This window comes from Amblyomma mixtum, chromosome 5 (genome assembly GCF_055824585.1).
Source record: "Amblyomma mixtum isolate Tamu chromosome 5, ASM5582458v1, whole genome shotgun sequence".
NCBI lineage: Eukaryota > Metazoa > Arthropoda > Arachnida > Ixodida > Ixodidae > Amblyomma > Amblyomma mixtum.
This window is the reverse complement of record NC_143016.1, coordinates 116,364,250-116,383,399: the sequence shown is the minus strand read 5'-3', so window position 1 is coordinate 116,383,399 and position 19,150 is coordinate 116,364,250. Positions and strand designations below refer to the sequence as shown.

The 19,150-nt window shown below is 47.0% G+C and overlaps 1 protein-coding gene across 1 annotated transcript; it reads right to left on the bottom strand.

Moving 5' to 3' along the window:
• Positions 1-10,045: 10,045 nt before the first annotated feature.
• On the bottom strand, positions 10,046-11,912 carry LOC149343423 (NPC intracellular cholesterol transporter 1-like). The gene has a single exon (XM_089545908.1). It carries the CDS (start codon positions 11,417-11,419, stop codon positions 10,652-10,654), a length of 768 nt encoding a protein of 255 aa, XP_089402034.1. The 5' UTR covers positions 11,420-11,912; the 3' UTR covers positions 10,046-10,651.
• Between the last annotated feature and the right edge of the window lie 7,238 nt (positions 11,913-19,150).

The window sequence follows — 19,150 nt, the reverse complement described above, 5'->3', positions numbered from 1 at the left end:
TCCAGGTGCGACCCCTTCCGAAGAACATGACTGCAGACACCCATGATGGTCGCCGTCTCGCGCGGGCGGAGGCTATTTCTCAACAATATGGCCATAAGCCAGGTGTCTTCTATGTGGATGCGGCCGGCCCACACCATGGGGGTTGGTACACGGCGGCCGTCATCCACCAAAACACTACAGTTCAGGGCCTTACTTTCCGTGCCCCAAACATTACATTTGCGGAAGAGATCGCCATTGCACTGGCCGCCGCAGATCCAGAGTCCCGAGTCATTATTACGGACTCCAGGGGCGCCTGCCGCAATATTGAGCAAGGGTATATTCCAGACCGTGCTTTCAAAATTCTCCACGCATGCGAATACACAGGGTTTCCGACCCATCGTACCATCGTGTGGGCTCCGGCTCATGCGGGTCTTGAGGGGAACGAGGCAGCAGACGCTGCCGCCCGCGCGCTTACTCACCGGGCGTCGCCTCATCCGCAGCCTGATCCGGAATTCAATTTCAATCCGGCCATCACCTTTAAAGAGATCACCTCTCTTTATCAAAATTTTCATGGTCTCTATCCCCCTCCCTGTAAAGGCCTCACCAGGGTGGAGGAGCGCTGGCTTCTCCGCCTCTATACCAATACTGTACTGGGCCCGGCAGTACTTAAGCACTTCAATTCTTCTTTCTCGGGCGCGTGCCCACACTGTGAGGAGGAGTTTTCGGACACCTACCACATGGTGTGGGCATGCCCTTCCAATCCTGCCTACCCACCCCACCTCCACCCCACTCGAGAGGACTGGGAAGCTGCCCTGCGCGGCTGCTCCGAACTCCATGCCCAACAGGCATTGGTAGCTAGAGCCCGGGCCGCCGCGGAAGCTACAGGGATCCCGGACTAGGGATCCCTCCCAGTGTTTGTAAGGGGCGGGCCCTTCCGGATCGCCCCATCGACCTCTCACTGTAAATAGAAATAAAAGTTTTCCTCCTCCTCCTCCTCCTCTTCGTTCACTCCCATCTTCCCCCTTTCCCTTACGGCGAGGTGCAGGTGTCCACCCAGATATGCGAGAGAGATACATTTCCTTTCCTCAAAAAATAAATTTACCGTCCAGCAAGGCGTACAGCCGAATTGGCGATGGCGTTCTGTGGACTCCCTGGCAGCGTTGCAAGACGCTGTCGCGTTCCACTCTTACAGCCGAAGCTTAACATGTTAACCACACATCAGTAACACACGCAGACAGCCAATGGACGCGTCATTCGCTGGCAGCACTTGATTCATCATTCACAACCACATTCTTAACGTACGCTCCCTTGCCGCACATGCCATGGACGTACACCACGATCACATTCTGCGCCATTCCTCTGTACTTTGCTTTGCTGAAACCTGGATGGATCCCGAAGAGCCTCTCGAAATCATAGATTTCCTATACTGCTGTGGTGCTCGCAGAGACCACAACAGAGCGGCGGGAGTCGCTATCTACTTGCGCACAGGTCTCTCTGCAATACCAGTCGAAATGTTTGGCACGTCACATGAAGTTGGCGAACTGTACGCCGCAAAGTAGCCCAACGGCTAGCTGGTAGTAGCTGCCTACTTCGCCCCTACCGCACTCACGAAAGACGTCGTGCACTTCCTGCAACTCGCATTAACCGTCCATCGATCCACACCGATGTTAGTAGTGGGGGACTCTAATGTTGACATAAAGACAAACAGCAATTTCCTAACACTTATGCGGGAGAACATCCCGTTCCTCTCGCTCGTAACGCGTCCCACGGCTGTGACAACCTCGCGAGGCACTTGTATAGATCTCGTCTTTGAGAATCAAGCATTGGTGTACCAATTCGAACATATATCACTCTATTTCTCCGACCACAAAGCTTCCTTCATGACTGTCAAGAACTGTTAGTGGAGTCTTTGTTAAAGGAATACGTGTGAAAAATAAAAAAAAATTCTGTGATAGCGCATACATGTGTTGCTCGATTTCTTTGCCTCAATCTATCGAAAAGGTGAAACAGCTTATTTGCTGCGCTCAAATTTCGCATTAGGAAGTAACGTAATCGTCGGTAATTTTTTTATTCTCCCTGTCAGGTCTTATGTTACGGCGTTGGTATGTTTTAGTGCGCGCGTCTGCGCGACCCGCGGCGCGGGTGTCTACAGCAAGGAAGTTGATCTATAGAGTCAGTTTGCCGCGCTGGTCCGCGTATGCGCGCGCGAAGCGGGGCTATATATCACCGCAGGTTATCAAGTGGCGTAATCACGGCGAGAACAACTCTCTTCTTTTTACCATATTCTTACTTTTTATCACTAGGCTTCAAGGCTGTCGCCGGACGCTCTCTCCTTCATGCCTTACACCTACTCTGTCCCTTCTCCTAACAGTTAGTCCCCGCATTCCCCCCCCCCCCCCCCCTCCCCCTCTCTCTTCGCGTCCTCGTCGCTGCCCGTTGGTACAATGTCAGTCCATCTGCGCGAGGATTCGGTGCCACAACGGCTTATTACGTTTAGCATAGCCACACACGCACAGTGGAGCAGCTTAACATACGGTCGGTGGGCAGGTTAGGTCAAAGGTGATGGACGTACGTGTTATTTTGTAAATGCTGATGTTGATTCGTTATGCTGATTTGTTCTCTTGATTTTTTGGTTGATTTGTTGCAGTTTATATCTAGGTGTGTTGTACCGCTAACGACATCTTCTGTATATTTGCGAGTGTGAATTAGCCCACGAGCCCTGAAGCCGAATACGTGTTTAGGACCAGATTGGCACCACGCCATCTTTTTAATTCAATTAAAGTGCTCTACAATAGCAAATAACCTGTAATATCTGCGCTCACATGTATCTGTTTTGGGCCTGGCGTGTTTCGTAAGCGTGTGGCTCGTTCTCTTAGCTTTCAATCGTCTTGTGGCGGCGCTCAGTTATTGCAGATCTGTGCCTGATGATGCGACGCTGTTGGAAACATTAGCTAGAAATGCTGCGGTGATGATCATGGAGGCACTATACTTCGAGCCGGCCGGCTTAGCACACACACTTTATGACTTACCATTTAGGGTGCTGCGCACACTTATTGTCATGAGGCAGTGCCGACAACAAGGAAACGAGGCGGGCGATGCTTTTGGTAGCGAAGTGCGCATTGCGCAAAAATTATGATTGTGATGAAATAATCTCGCTGGCGACGACAGCAAGAGACGTACTCGGCAGTGATCAGGATCTGAATCCCCAAGGCACCGGGTGGCGCTTTGTTTCATCGTATATAGCGCAGTACGTTTTGCATAACATGTGCGCATCGTCGAGAAGAGCTGTGGGTGGTGTAAAATTGCAAATTTTTGGTCGAGATTAATCACATGCGACCTAGCGGCAGCGAGAGGACATGATTTGATAGTTAGCTTCATGAAGGACGCTTAAACTGTTAAACGAAAGTTTTTAGCTCAAACGAGAAAGAAACAAGAATTGAAAGGGACATTTAAGCTCCCACTGAAGGGCATGATGCCACAGCGATAATATGTTAATGCCTATATATGCGCTTACAATGAAGTTCAAATACACACCACCTTGTAGTCATGAGCAAAGACACCACGACAATCACGTTGCGCGAAATATCTGCTGTCATGTAAAAAAAAAGAGTACATGAAGTGTGCCAATTACATAAACGTAACAAGTAAACAAATGCACACTGCACGTTCAGCAAACAATGTAGGTGCCTCCTGTAGCAATCTGCCAGGAGCCATTGAAGAAAACGATGTTGCACTTATAATTTCTCGGACCTTTTGCAATTCGCGAGTGCTTTTTTTTTGCTTTGCGGGAAACGCTTATAAAGCGCCACAACACACAAAATCTTTCCTGGACATATGTAGGGGCGTGCAACAGGAAATATGCCCGCAGCTGTGGCCCGCATCTGTGAGTTGCCTGATTGCTATAAAAATAGTAGCAAGAGGGGTCCACGAAGGTTGAATTCTACTGAGTGCGGTGGTGCACTTTGAAGAGGTTAACGTACAAGATGCGAGTTGAAAGCGCCTCGCACCGGCCGGCCTACCAACAATGCTGGCTGCCATTTCCCCTGTCATGGACTAGAGTTTGGGCTGTCAGAGCATGGACTAAAACCTCTATCTTTAACTGCACAGAACTATTTTTAAACTCGTAAAGACAGAGAGCAGCTTGAGAAAAACTGCTGCTGCAAAGCGTTGACACCAAACAGGGTACCTCTGGTGGATTTCCGCGGTAAAAACTCGAGTAGAAAATGCGGTTCATTAAAAAACTTGAGGGCATTCTTAACCACATTCTTAGACCAGAAAATGCGAAATACACTTGGAAGTTGGTTCACCCCCTAAAATTTCAAACGACCCCGAAAAACACCATCTGTCGTGCTAGTTGGTTGCGACCCATATTTATCAGCAGCGCGAACACAACACAGGAAGAAGAGGGGTCCACCCCGAAAATTTTGGAACTATGCCCCCCCCCCCCCCCCCTTAAATTTCGGTGCATTAGTGGGAGGATTGAGGTGGATTAGAGGGTCGAGTTAGTATAATCTCGTATAATAATCCAGTGGAAAGTGTTCGAGCATTCTAGCCCTCCGATTTCCAAATCTGGCAGCGTCACGACCCTCTCGAGAAATCAGTAAATTTCGTTACGGACAAGCCCGGTATATTTTGCGAGACGACAACCTAATTTAATAATTTAAGGATGAAATGCGCGCTTAACGATGAAACGAATGCTTGCACGTCTTTTTTGTGCAATAATGGGTCGCTCACGGCGTGATCAAGCGATCGAGATGCTGAACTGGGTTCCGGAAAACAGCTTTGTGAACGTAGCCGACCACTGCCCATTCCAACATCAGCTGGAAAGCTAACTCCCGTTCTCTTGATCGGCAGTTGAAACTTCCTGTGACACGAAATTATAAAAGGGGTGCTGAGGCAAATACAAGTTTTCCTATATCGACAGGCTACCGCGTTTTAATCACAAAGAGACCAATCTCACTGAAAACGAAGCCTTTATAAGCTAGAAAACACCGAAAAAAGAAATACGGGTGTCGTCATCACTGTCCAATTTTCGAACTGAAATGCGCACGCCGACACTGGTTTTAGGGCGTGGATTCCAGGGTTCACGATACACCGCTACACTAATCGACTTTTTCGGTAAGGACGCCATGAGTATGAATTGACTGGTGGGAATCTTTTAAACTCCAGTCCTCTCGGTGATAAATGCTTCTTTCGTGTCCCTTGTAACAGCGCCTATTGAATTCACCTGCTGCAAGAGAGGGGCTCGGAAAGGGCGAGAGTGTGCTCATGTATGCTTCACGCTGTTCGTTGTTTTTGTGAGCGTTATCTGCGTTATTTAATGACTGAATTTATGGCATGGTTGTTCGTAAATTTGTGCAGAAAAGCAATGTGAGTGCTTCAAATTTGTTCGCCGCCTTGAGAACGCCAATTAATGACGCTCTGTGCCGACATCCGGTAGAGCCGCTTTGTCTTAATCAGAGATGTTCGAGATTGCTGCCTAGCCGCCTCCACTATGGCGTCTCTTAACCCATGTGCGACGACAGGACGTTAAACCCAACATACCAATACCCGTGTTATACATATTCTAATGGAAGAGTTGGCGCATTAGCCTTGGGCCAAGAGCGGGAAAGATGGTCCACCGCAAGTTTATTCGCGTTGCATTTCACATTTTTTTTTGCTTTAGCTTGAGATTTACCTGGTTTCTGCACAAAAAAAAGCTGCAAAAAGACGTTTTCAATCTTGCAAGACAACCAAATTAATGGTTTGGCTTTTACTGTGTGTTCCTTCTATTACTAATTTACTTTGGGCACTGCTAGCTTTTCATGAGGCATCCGAATGTGGGAAATCAGAAGAATTGTCCGTTCTGTCTAGAAAATAAAAATGCATCACAAACACACACGAAAAACAACTAGTGGGTAGGCAGGTCAACAATCAATAACACAAACCTCAAAACACAGCGTGAGAAAACCAGCGCAAACTGGCAACGTAAGAATGGTAGTTCATGTCAGCAATCAAGTTAGTAAGGGGAATAATTTGCAGAAGTAATAAGTATCACCATGTTCTACACAAAAAGCACCACAGCATTTTTTGTCCCCCCGGACCTAAAGGCAACACGCTTGATTGCCCGTCTACAAGGCTTTTTTTTGTTCACGATATTCCACTCTCGGTGTGACATCTATATTGTGTTCACGGTCACGAAATGTATATACGCCTGGTGAGTGTCCCTGCTTTGTCTGGCTTCTTTTCCCAATTTTCTTCGTTTTATCTATATCCTACCAACCTTTAGTTCTTCTCATCTTCATGCAGAAAACAACTTTTACTATTGAACGACAGCTGCAGCGGGGATGTTCGCGAGGTAGAAGGCGCCGGTGCTTACTCTGCCGCCACTGAAAAGCCACGCCTCAACCTGCTGTTCAAAGAGATGTTTAATCCATGTTGGCTCAGTATTCGGCACTCTAGGAAATGTGTATTTCATCGCTCATGTTATCCAGGTACAGACGACTTTCGGGGGACTTGGGTGTGACGACGTTCTGGAAGAGGGTACCAGGGTTGCGGAACAGCCCTAGAAGTCAATACCTCGATCCAAAGCGGGCTGAGGAGCTTGAAAGTTCTCCCCGTGGACGCTCGGTTCAGGTTAGCGAAGTCCACAGTCTGGAATATTCCATGGGCAGCAGCCACTCGCAAATACGAGTTATTACAGGCTCGCGGCAGTACGCGGCATGATTTACAAACATGTACCCTCCACGCAGCTAACACGTGCGAAGTGCATTCGACCTTGCTGAAATGCAAATGTTGCCTCTTTTCTGCCATGGTGCAAAATAAGTATTCAGGTTGTACGACTATTTATCGTCCCCACAGGTGCACTGCATGGCTTCGGGGAACGCATGTCGGCATGCATTCTTACTTCTTTTTCTCATTAGAAGACAGTACACTGCCGCTTGGGATGGTGCACTTAGTGGCAACGGTCGGTGAGCTATTCGAGGCTCGGCGCTCCGAAGGTCGTCACGCGCGAGAGAGCGGTCACGTGGCTCATGCGAAGGGCGTGTGCGTGTCTGACAATCGTATGCACGACGAAGACCTCGAGGAGGAAAAGGGAAGCGCTAAACGCGCAGGACGGCCTGCTGGCGCACGTCCAGGACGCCCGCAGACAAAGCGGCAGTATGTAAATAGCGTGTGTGTGGGGCCGCTTCCGTGTGCGCCAGTTCGTTTTCGGAATGCTAGACCGTGTTCAAAGGACGTCTGACGCTCATTTTTCTTTTTTTACCGGGTGAGACAACAATGCGCCCACAAAGTGCGACTGACTGTGCATATTTGCGAAAATTATTCTAGAAGCCTCCCCGTCTGCACTTAGAGCCTCTATATTTGATTTACTTAATTATTAATTCATTTATTTATGAGACCAGGGATCTAAGGAATATAAAGCGGCTCATGGTAAAAGTATTCGCCCCAAGAAAATCAGCTGGCAGCAAGGTCACAGTTATTAAACAAGACCTCCGCGAGATTTTCATCGTTCGCGTCAAAACTATTTCTGTGAACATGTCGTCTACACGACATAGGATCTACTAACACTTCGAGCTGACGAAACACAACACATCGAGATAAAAGATGTCCTCTTTCATGCTTTCGAGAAGCCACGTGGATGTTGCTGTTGATGTTCACAGCCTGTGAAAGCAGCTATACAAATCCTCTGCGCCTGTGGTGTATGGTAGAGAGTACTTGCATCGTGCGGGTGTTTTTACCTCTGTAAAGTTTTTCTGTGATTTCTCTGTTTATGCAATGGACATGAAAAGTAAGACGGCCCGCAAAACCACTAAACTCCAGAAAAATGTTCTTCGCAAGTTCGACATTTGAACATTAAAATAAATGTCACTTGTGAAGAAAAAGATCGTCTCTAGAGTCGACCAGTTTCACGTTGTTGCTTCTTACAGCACACTAACCGACATTGAACATTAAGACTTCTGCTCATACTTTTCCGTCAGCTAGGGAAATATTTTAGCACTTTAATCTCAATGCACAACTTGGGATATTGTCTAAGCTGCTTTTGACAAGCAACAGTACTCTATTATGACAGCTCCTCTTTGACAGAAAAGGAACAACGCATTTAATTTAGATGACCAGAGTACATAGATAAAATAACCACTCAATTGTACAGCACAAATACTTTCTCAAGCTCTCCCGGCACAACGGAGAACTATAACGAGTTGTTCGCTCCGCCTTTCAAAGACACAACAGTCTTCATGACAGTGCCCTCCTCAGACACTTTAGACCATGTTAGTTTCGGTCTTCGGGTTTACTTTGAGAATTTTACTTTCGCAACTTTATTTGGCACAGAATTTAAATAAAATAATATTTTCTTCCTTTCTAAGTACTTCATACCTCTTAGGCTTCTCTGGTATAATAAGCCCTTGCTTTCCATACTCATCAAAAGCGGAACAACATGCAGGCAGCTATGAACGCGTCTGAAGGAAGTCCGACTATTTCAGCAACACTAAACATTTTCCCTTCAAAGACAAGAGTGCAGCTTTCAATGTTCTCAAACTGTGCAGTGTTCGAAAGAGCTGCGCTATAGCTGCACAAAAGAGAGGGCTCACTGAGAAGTTCGCAGTTTTTCTGAACCTCCACGTTGTCCTTGCAAACTAATTATACATGCTGATTTATGGAGCGACATTGGTTTGTGAGAGAACGTTCTGGAGGCCCTGGAACTAGTCATTTTATCGATCCCCGTATGTCATAAAACATATCAGAATCGAGCGACTGCTGTCGACGAAAACTAGATTAAAACATTATCTAAGGCCTGGGAGAATGCGAGGTGCAATCGGAATGAAATTAGAGTGTGACTGCGGCGTACCGTTTTACCGCGAAATCGATGGAAGGAAGACACAAACTGAAGTTCCAGGTACACGTTAGTTTCATTTCCAGGTATGCTTTGTGTCCTCAGTGTTCAGGTGTTTCTTGACGTGTAGGCAAAATACCATTTCACTTGGAAAGTACAGCCTAGCTTGAAGCTTTTGATAATGAAAGACAACGTAGATAAGCAACGAACTAGCAGAAGGAACAAGTAACAGGCTCTAAGTGGCAATCCTTTATTCAGCTGGCCGATCAGCTGGCCTTGGTGACACTGGATATCTGTTGGACACCTGGCGCGCTGAAATGACATTATGTCGGTGTTCTTTCCGGAGGTCCATATTTTATTTGGCTGTTTCCTTGTATCAGTGCATCGTTACCAACAAGTGCCTTTCTTTAAGTGAGGTAGCTTGAAGATATGGTAAGCGAAAACGATCTGCTTGAAGAAGGGTAATAGATTATTTAGCGATTGAACCGCAGTTCGCAGGTATATTGACCACAGGAAATGGATCCTTGGTATTTGCGTGAGATCCTGAGAACGTGCGAAGTGCTGAATACGCTACAGTGTCATAACATTCCCACAAGGAAATCCAAGGAAGGAAATTGAAAATGGCAGCAATACTTGTTGTTTGTTAAGTACAGAAATTTTTCCGTGAGAAATCTGTATTGGCATGTTAGACAAAAGATCAAGTCTTAATTGGAAGTCGCTGACCATTTAAGGCAGAGCTAAGTTTCCATGCTTCCCAAGATTGCCATTCCTCGATATATTTATAACGACACCTCATATATTCGCACTTCGCAGGAAGGCTAATTCCACGTGTATCAGACGCCTTCTTAGAGCCCAGACGGCCTTCCATGAAGCTTTTCTGCTACGGGACAGAGACACAATCTACAAGATGTTATTTCAAGATAATGAACAGTGTCCGAAAACCTCTGCACAGACTTAAGAAAGGCAAAATAAGTTGGTACAATCTGTGCGATATCAAGGGTGAAGCCTAAAGGCACAAGATATGAATTCGGAAGACATATGAAGAAACACTTTCTAAAAATGGCAATAATTTCCCGTAGAAACCACGTATATACCTTTGGTATAGACACAGTCAAAACCTCGAAAACTTCTTCACATGCATGCGAGCGATTGTTCGTCGTGAGCAAGTCTCGCTGTCCTAACAATGAAAAAGATAGGTCGAGACACATTTTGTCAGCTGCTGTAATTGTGAAAAAATAGTTATAACAAGTGTTGAATATCTGAAAGTTTTTATTCACATCTTCAAATCACAGCTGACCACGGTAACGGCAGGATTTTTTAAGAACGAGGGGAAAATGATATGAATTGTGTAAAGGTAACTGTACATATGTTAATAAAGAGTGATCAGTTAAAAAATGCTCTTCCAAGCTGGCACACAGTAACATGGAAATCTGAGCGAGCAAAGGAAGCACATGCAAATCTTTTCAAGCGCGTAAGGTGAGGCAGCATTATGATTACCTTAACTGGCAGTAGAAAAGGTAATTCGGCGTAGAAGGTAGTTATAAAGTATGAAAAGCGCTGCTTTGGTTTACTTCAGATGAGAAAAAAACGCAAGGTCAGTGCCGCTTCCCTGGGTTCACGGTGGATGATTTTTTCAACTAGTACTCGAATGCCCCATGACCAGATGCTGTTATAGTCGGGCTTCATTTACACATCGCAAACAGACAGCACTTGGCGTGCAGAACTCGTTCGGAACACAATGCTGTATAAAGCCCACGGAACAAAAATTCTGGTTGGAATAGAGCTAAGCAGTCTAGAAAATGACTTTCGCGGGCTGCACGAGACCAGCTCCAGCCGATCACAGAGGGAACCTGATTCCTACGAGCAGGCCGCCTTGCAGTTATCACAAGAACACGCCTTTACAGAACCCCTATCCTGGTTACAGATGTACGGCTCGACCGAAAGGGGCTTGTACACAAGTCCGTCGGGCGTAGAATGATCTTTTTCACTCAGCACGTGCTTGACGCTCATGGGTGACAGTCCACCGTCAGCCGTGGTCGCTCCCAGGAAGCCGAGCCAGCGCTCCGAGGTGCATTCAGAGCCCCAGCGACCGCACATGAAGTTGAAGAGGCTGATAGAAGGAATCTTGCTCCTGGAGTCCTTGCACGAGTCGTACATGCCTTTCACAAACTTGGGTGTGACGTAGTAGTTCATGGTGGCTACGTGGCGCTCCTTGTCCTCATTCACTTCACTCGTCAGCAGCTGCATAAACTCTGCCTGGCGGGGTGAGCAAAGCATCTGGCACATGAGCGTGCGGAAGTTGACGCTGCATGCAGCGCAGTTATCGAGACCGATGGCCTTGGCAGACTCCAGGTTCTCGGCGAAGTCCTCAGCCTGGTTGGCGTCGCAGCAGAGGGGCTCAGACAGGTTGCCGAGGATGTCACCGCAGACGCCTTCCAGGGTAGCGCGGGCTGAGGGACTCTCGATAACCTTGGGCTCACCGTCGTAGACACAGGGAGCTCTGGTGCCATCCATGTCGCAGATGCCCCGCATCACACACTTCTGGCCGTCTACCGCGAAGACTGTACTGGCGGCCGCGACGAGGAACAGGAGCGCCGACGGGGCGCTGGGACGGAGCTGCTTCATGGTTGCCTCTTGCTTCTTTCGCTGACTGACTTACTGGCTCGGTCTGGCCCCGACGAAGTCGGCGCTGAAGCGTCGCAGCGAGGGTAAAGAGAGGGAGAAAGAACGCTGTCTTACACTCGGCAAACGTTCCAGTCGGCTGGCCTCGCGTCTCAACTGCGCCGCACGTTTATTTTGCTGCGGCGATCAACCCGTCACACCAGTTGCTTTCGCCGCGTCGTAGCCTTTACTGGGAAGCCGCCGCCGCTGCTGTCGTAGAACGCCTGCGGACACTCGCCGTCCGTTGATGGTTGTCTAGAGAGGAAATGTGCGCCACTTAGCCGCTATCCGCGACGTACGAGCACCTGTACGCCACGTACGCAACACCCGCTGACTGTGAGTGCCGGAGGCCGCTGGCGGCCGATGCGGAGTCTCCGATGACGGCAATGCTATAGCGGAGAACGTTGCGGACGAGACGCGAGAGCCGAACGGGAAATGGTCCTCTCTCCTTGCTTTACGGCGCCTGCCTTATATCGTTACGCGCACGTGGTTCGTGACAATGGGCTTTCGCTCTCATTCTCCTCGGTTTCACTCCCTTACACTTTCCAACTCAACCTTCTCTCCATCTCTTTCCGTTTTTGTTTGAGCTTTCTTCTCACTTGCCTTGAGGGGACAGCGCTTTTGGGTACGCATAGTGCGTGTTTTTACCTACGCTGGCCGGGTAAAAAAAAAAGAAAAAGAAAATTGAGGAACAAGAAAGAGAGAGAAGCGAACAAAGAAAGAAGCAAAATTAGCGGTAAAGAGTGATAGACGGAAAAAAAGAAATAGAGGAAGAAAGTACCACTACTACTATGGCTGTCAAATTGGGAAACCCCATGTGCTGGTGGTCTGGATAAACAACGCAGTATATATGCTTGCGACCTCTTTGCCTGCTTGGAAAGCATGTGTTCACCTGCTACTACTGTTACGGCGTTCGTGTTTGTGCGCGTTTACCCGAGATCTTTATTGTTTAACTCTCGATTGCATGCCGTGGTACGGGATCCGGAACACGGAGACGGCTATTTGACCCAGCCGACACCTGTGTCAACAGGAAGTGCCGAAGGAGAACGAGCTGAAGCACCGGCGCCGTCGCGGGCCTCAGGACACGGACACTCAAACATGCATTTCGCGCCCTGATTTAACGGTGGAAACAAATACACACGACGGGTTTGCCCGCAGAAAGCGATCACCGGCTGCGTAATGTCGCGGAGCAATGAAACGGGATTCGGAAAATTGAAACGCCAAGAACAAAACAAAGCAACAACAGAGCGAAAATTAAGTACTTGCTTAGCTGGTTATCACATAAGACACGCGATGGCCGCTTTTAGAAAGTGATGAGTGATCTCGTTAGTATTTTCTATGCTTCAGTTATTATCTTCGGGTTCTCACGTCTGAGTTTGTAGTCTCCTGTATCGCACTTCGACTCTGATAGCAAGTTTGAAGCGTGAGAAAAAAAAATATCGCAGACAAAGCTTATCGGAGATTAGAAAGGAGTGGTGACACTTGTGTTCAATGAGTTCGTTTATGGAGGCGACGAATTATCCGTAAATAACCCTAAAGTTAGATGGCGCTTTAAATCATAAAACCCATGTGGCTCAAAATTTCCTAGAAGGAGGCTTCGCCTGAATTTGGCCGAGTCGCAGTAGCCTACGTGAATGGATTTGACTATTTTACCGGCTTCATGCTTCACTTGCCACGGCTCTCCTGGCATGCGGCACGGCTAGCCTGTATATTTTTCGGTCATTTTTTCATCGCTTACAACTGTATACGCACGCACATTCGAGGAAATTTTAACCCAAAGGAAACTTGTGAGCTTACGTATAACGCGCTTGGCAGTGAACGCTTGTGGGCAGGTTCCGACGCTCCAAAGACGCTACTCTTTTGACAGGGAGCCGTTTTTATGCTCGCCGATGTGATGCGGCAGAAAAATAAACAAGAAATAAAGCGCCGAAGCAAAAAGTAGAGACGACGGACGACCAGTAGGGAGAGAAGGTATGGGAGCGGTCGGCCGACCAGTAGAAGACCACTTCTGGGCCGTGCAAGTGCCGTGTGCTGCATAAGAAATGCACGTATTTCTGAGAGACACGCGTGGATGGTAGAGAGAAAGTAGTCATGACAGAGTCTGCGCATACGCTGTGTGTGTTTGCTTGTTTACCGAATGCCTCGCGGGCAATCCTGTACCACTGAAGCCGGTGGGAGCGGCAAGAAAATTACGAGTATAGACAACATTGCGATAAAAAAAAATGAAGCGCAGTTTAGAAAATGAAGGTCACATATTAGCGTAGATTAACATAAAAGTAAGAAAAAGGAGTAAGAAAACAACATGCTCTTACACTTTGCCCGTTCCTCTGATAACACCTGTCAGTTCGCATTGGTTGTCCTAGAAAAAAAAAACATTCATAAGCACTTGATTTTAAAAGCTTACTCAGGTACATTAAGGAAGATTGTTGGGCCAGCCGACTAGCGTGCTCAAGGACGTTTCCTAACCTTACTCTTGGGGAGGCGTATGGTGGTAGTAAGAAAAAGTCTAGTTTATACAACACGCGTTGGAGACACTAAATGCGGTGGATGATTTTTAACTCACTTAAAAGTTCTCATTTTAAATGGTTGCCGTCCCTACATCTCTCTGATTACTAAATATCGGTCTATTATGGAAGAATTACTGCGCCTGTTATACACTTTACACTCTTTCTGAGATCATTTAATACTGTGCTTATTATTATCACTCCTGACTGAAGCTTTCACTGATGCGACACTTCATTCAAGTGATTGGCAGAAAACGCGCTGTTTAATTGTGTCGTTCCCAGATCTGTATTTTATAGTTGTATTGGTAATAAAATTTAAAGCATTTTTTAAATGTAATTCGGCAACAGAGTTTTAAACGTGTTCACAACCATCTTGCGATCCTTGCAGCAGTGCGGTGCGTTATACAAATACCTCTAAATACTGCTCAGTGACGTAACCAAATTGTTGTTCTACTATCAAAAGCACGCTAGCTCACGCACCCCCCCCCCCCCTCACACACATACACACACGCACGCATGCCCGCAAGCGGCCACACACAAAATGTAAGCAAGGAAAATTCAAAAGAATTTCTTTAAATGTTACTGGTTTAAAGTTACAGGTTACTGGCTATGCACCGGCATTACAGGTTATTGTAGATGTCGAAGCGCAGGGCTCCAAAATTGATGCAACCACCTGCGGGTCATTGCACGACATGGTTGAGATCTCAGGTCACCTTCTTGTCGCTTCGGCGAGTGAACTCACGCAGGTGTGCACAACTACACTTAAATTCTTAGATTATGGAAGAAGATTATGCTCACCGCGAAAAGTTTAGTTCTGTTTTCGTGTCCTGTGCGTCATTATGCGTGCTCGATTTTCTGCTGGGACATGTTCCACCAGCTTGTAACTCATTCCACTGTTATACACACCGATTAGAGTTTTCTGCACACCGGTCCTTGCTGCACAATCTATAGCCTCCCAATTCCCTGCTGGTTGGCCAGGCCACAACAGTACGTCAAGGCAGGTGGCTCGCCTGGTTTCGTTCTAACCAAGAATCCTGTTTATTACGAGACACAAAACGACATTTTACTTCCTCTTAGTTCTCTCCCACTTTGATCGAGTTAGTGCAAAAGCAAGTTGTACGTCCAAAGACAGAAATGTACACACACCCAATTCTTTAGCAGCGTCAAGCGAACATCGAACAAACGTCCTTAGAGCGCTCTGTAACAAAGCGCAGCGGCGAAACAGCAGACGGCAACCAATTTGCGCGCACGCGAATGTTCTCAACCGTTTCGTCACCTCACTTCGTCATACGCCGCTGCACAGCCGTTTATTCGATGTTCGCGCTATACTACACAAAAAAGGCCGGGTGTACACATTCGGAGAGTGTAGGCGAAGATATATTTCTTTTTCAACTATGATAGAATAATTTATAACGCACTGCTTGATTAATGCAACGGGGAAAAAGTAAGAATGCTTAAGAAACAATTTTTTTTCTGAAGAAAGCAATGCGTGACATCAGCGACCATGATGTAGATATCGTACTCTATCTAGCAGAAAAAATAACAGAAGAAAAATCACTGTCTGATGCCGGCGCCAAACATCCATGTAATTGTTTATTAACTCCGCGTAGGCTCTTTCGGGGCCATGGCTCTAAATGTGAGCAGACAGCAGCCTTTTTTCTGCTGCGATGTGTTCTTTTCTGTCAATACGGCAACACTTGTGTCACCTCTTAATGAAACAGAGAATATAACTCAATTATTGCTGCCTGAGCATGCTGCCAAGTATAATTGGTATGATTAATCTATTAAGAGTACTTATGTTAGGCCGTATCCGGAACGCACGTTGCTGCGTAAGCGATAAGGGTTGCAACAGCGAGAATGAAACGCATCTGAACATGCAACTGATTGCACCTATTGCACAATATGCGGGGAGAAAGGGCAACAACGAAATCTGGGAACCCTCCAACTTCACATACCAGGAGATTGAAAGTACCTTACCTTATCATACAGAACACCCAAGCTTGCCTTCAAGGGCATCAGCTTTTAGGCAGTGGGGTGCAGCCGAGTTGTATATATTAAAATTCGTACTTAACGATTCCATTCACTGCCCTGATCCTGCAACTTAATGCGATTTTTGAATTAATGAGGGATTCCACGAACAAGTGATTGTTCGCGGAGCCGCACCTGTAATCTTTGCTCACAAAACCTTCTTCATAAGAAAAAAAAAGACAGCAAAACAACGTGGTACGGATGATGGGAGATCGACTAATAGAACACACACACACACACACACACACACACACACACACACACACACACACACACACACACACACACACACACACACACACACACACACACACACACACACACACACACACACACACACACACACACACACACACACACACACACACACCACGGTGGCTCAGTGATTATGGTGCTCCGCTGCTGACCCGAAAGACGCGGGTTCGATCCCGGCCGCGGCGGTTGAATTTCTTTGGAGGAGAAATTCTAGAGGCCTGTGTACTGTGCGATGTCAGTGCACGTTAAAGAACCCCAGGTGGTCGAAATTTCCGGAGCCCTTCATTACGGCGTCTGTCATAGCCTTAGTCGCTTTGGGACGTTAAACCCCATAAACCAAACCAACCAACACACACACACACGCACACAGACACGCACACACACACACACGCACACGCAACACACGCACACGCACGCACATACACACCCGCACGCACACGCGCGCACCAAGCGTCTGCACATTTGTCACTAATCACTAAACGAAGTTTTTGGACGGACATGTAATGCGGCGAAAATATTAGCGACGATATGTAATGGTAATAGAGCACTTTCCTTCCTCTTTTAGGGGCTAAGAAGGGAAGGAAAAATTCACAGAATGGTTAGGAGTGAGTAACGCGAATGTTATTCAGATTTAGCGGGCTCAGCAGAAGGGGAAACAATTTTTTCTCTCTTCTTCTTCGCGTCGTGGCTGATGTCACTGCGTGCTGAACAGTCAGCGCGGCTGCTTGCGGCGCGGATGCCAACGCTGAAAACGACACCGCAAGACCTGGGTGAGAGCTAGTAACAGCTAACGCTGTAAAATGTAGCCATCGGTGGTCGGAAGAGGTGAGATATTGAAGTTTAGCGGTGGAGAGTGGCCGCGGCTCATACAGGACAGAGATACTTATAGGGCATTGCGCTCTGCTTCCTTTGTCCTGCATGCAGTGGGCGTCATCCTCCCAGTGCTGCTTCAGGCGATGATCATGTTTTCTACTCGCCTGGGTAATGAAAATTCGCTTCCAAACCCATCAGAATAACAAGAAAAAAAAAAGCGCATGTTCTATGATTTACAGTCGAAGACAGCTGTGCTAAAACTACATTAGTCGGGAGGTTGTCCCGGAATACGGAATGGGTGCCATCATCGTCATAAGTTGAGGAAGACACACTACAACACTTCTTCCGGTACTGCTGCTGCTAAACTATTACTTGTAGTATACAGTATCTAGTTGTGATCATCTCCCTTATAGATTTGTCGTTATATACAAGGGTACATATTCTATGAAGAAAGGTATAAGCACACGTGCTGCTTCTCTATTTCACAAGCTAACCTTCGTATGCTGGCACGGAGGCGCGTACCGCCAAAAATTGAATGAGAACTTTAGTACAACACGCTGGTTTCCTGTCTTCGCCCATTGCTCTAATCTTCCGTTGCCTGATCACCTATATTACCGGTAGGGGGCAGGGCCGTGTGCGTCGCCAACAGTGCTCACACTCGTGCCAAGAAATTTCTCTCCGCGCTCTTTAATTTCTCGAAGCTTGGTACCCGCCGGACTTCCACTTATTCGGCCACCAGCTAGGCACCAGCAGATCGCAGGCCACTTGTTCGGAGGATGCTTATTGCGTAGACGTGCATAGACACGCAAATTGGCGCAAGTCGCATCGAAGCCCTGAGCACCGCTCCGTTTAGGTCGCGCCTGGACCTGGCAGACTGGACCTCGTTGTAGCATAGCTGAGCTACGCGGGGAGGAAGGCGGAATGTGTTGACGGGATGGTAATTCTGATTATCAATGGTTAGTTAGGTAGAAGAACGGTTAACGGGACTAGTTGGCACTGATATATATTGAATAGAAACCTGCGCGTAAAACGGCACGAAATAGAAGAAGGGAAACACAGCGGTGATAAATGATACGCAATTGTTGGCGATCTGAGTGAACTTCTTCGAGGGAGGAGATGCTTCGTCAGTCCACTGGTGGTATTACAAATAGACGTGCAGCCCATCTGAAATCAGAGCTGGGGAATGGGATTTGATAGATCATTCGCAATTCGGTGAAGACGCTCTTCCAAGTTCTGAAATGCCTCCGCTCGTCGACATTTCACGAACCATTTTGTGTGGAGCTCATCACAACCGTGACGATACACGGGTGAGTTGGTTGGTCACCGCTGTTTTGATGAATTCGTACCTGCTTGTTTAAAGACGCGAAAAACGGTTGCATACAGATCCATTTGGTATGGCCTTGTTCAGTCTGCGTGCCATGAGCCACTTAAACTAGAATGAAACGAGATGCGAACGTTAGGGGTTGTTGTTCTGTGCAGATGCCGATGACGAACGCATAGCGGCGGAATCATTTTTGCAGCGTGCAGGAATGTTTTTATTTATCGAAAATATGTGCTAGAACACAATGTACTGTCAGAGTTCGAGGAATTCAAGTCGTATTGCACTGTAATTCAAGACTCGATACCTAGACTGATGACACCACGTGGTCTAGGTCGACTCTTCGATCTTAGCATTTCCGCTCAAGCCAACTCGACAGGAGGGTACAAAGAGGATTGGTGAAGAGGCGAACTTTTTGTTCGACTGAGAGATGCTGTTAAAAAATCTAAAGTGGTTTGCAATTTTTCAGCATGCCCTTACAATTTTTTTAGGCAGTCTATAGAACTTGCCATAGACTTCTGTCTAAAATATCTACAGACTGTCTAGAGAACAGATCCTAGAGAACAGTCTGTATGCAATAAAATACTATAGACAGTCCATACACAATCTATTGATTTATGGCCATGCACTTGCAGTCGACTGTTGTCTATAGAGAGTCTATAGACTATGAATAAACTAAAAGAAATATCTATAGGAAGGCAATAGAGTCTATAAGATGTCCATAGACTGTGATAGACCATTTTTATAAGGGCATGGATGTCGCCTAGAGGTCACCTA

Excerpts from the sequence above, each read along its gene's own strand:
- LOC149343423 (XM_089545908.1), bottom strand. The coding sequence starts at position 11,419 with ATGAAGCAGCTCCGTCCCAGCGCCCCGTCGGCGCTCCTGTTCCTCGTC.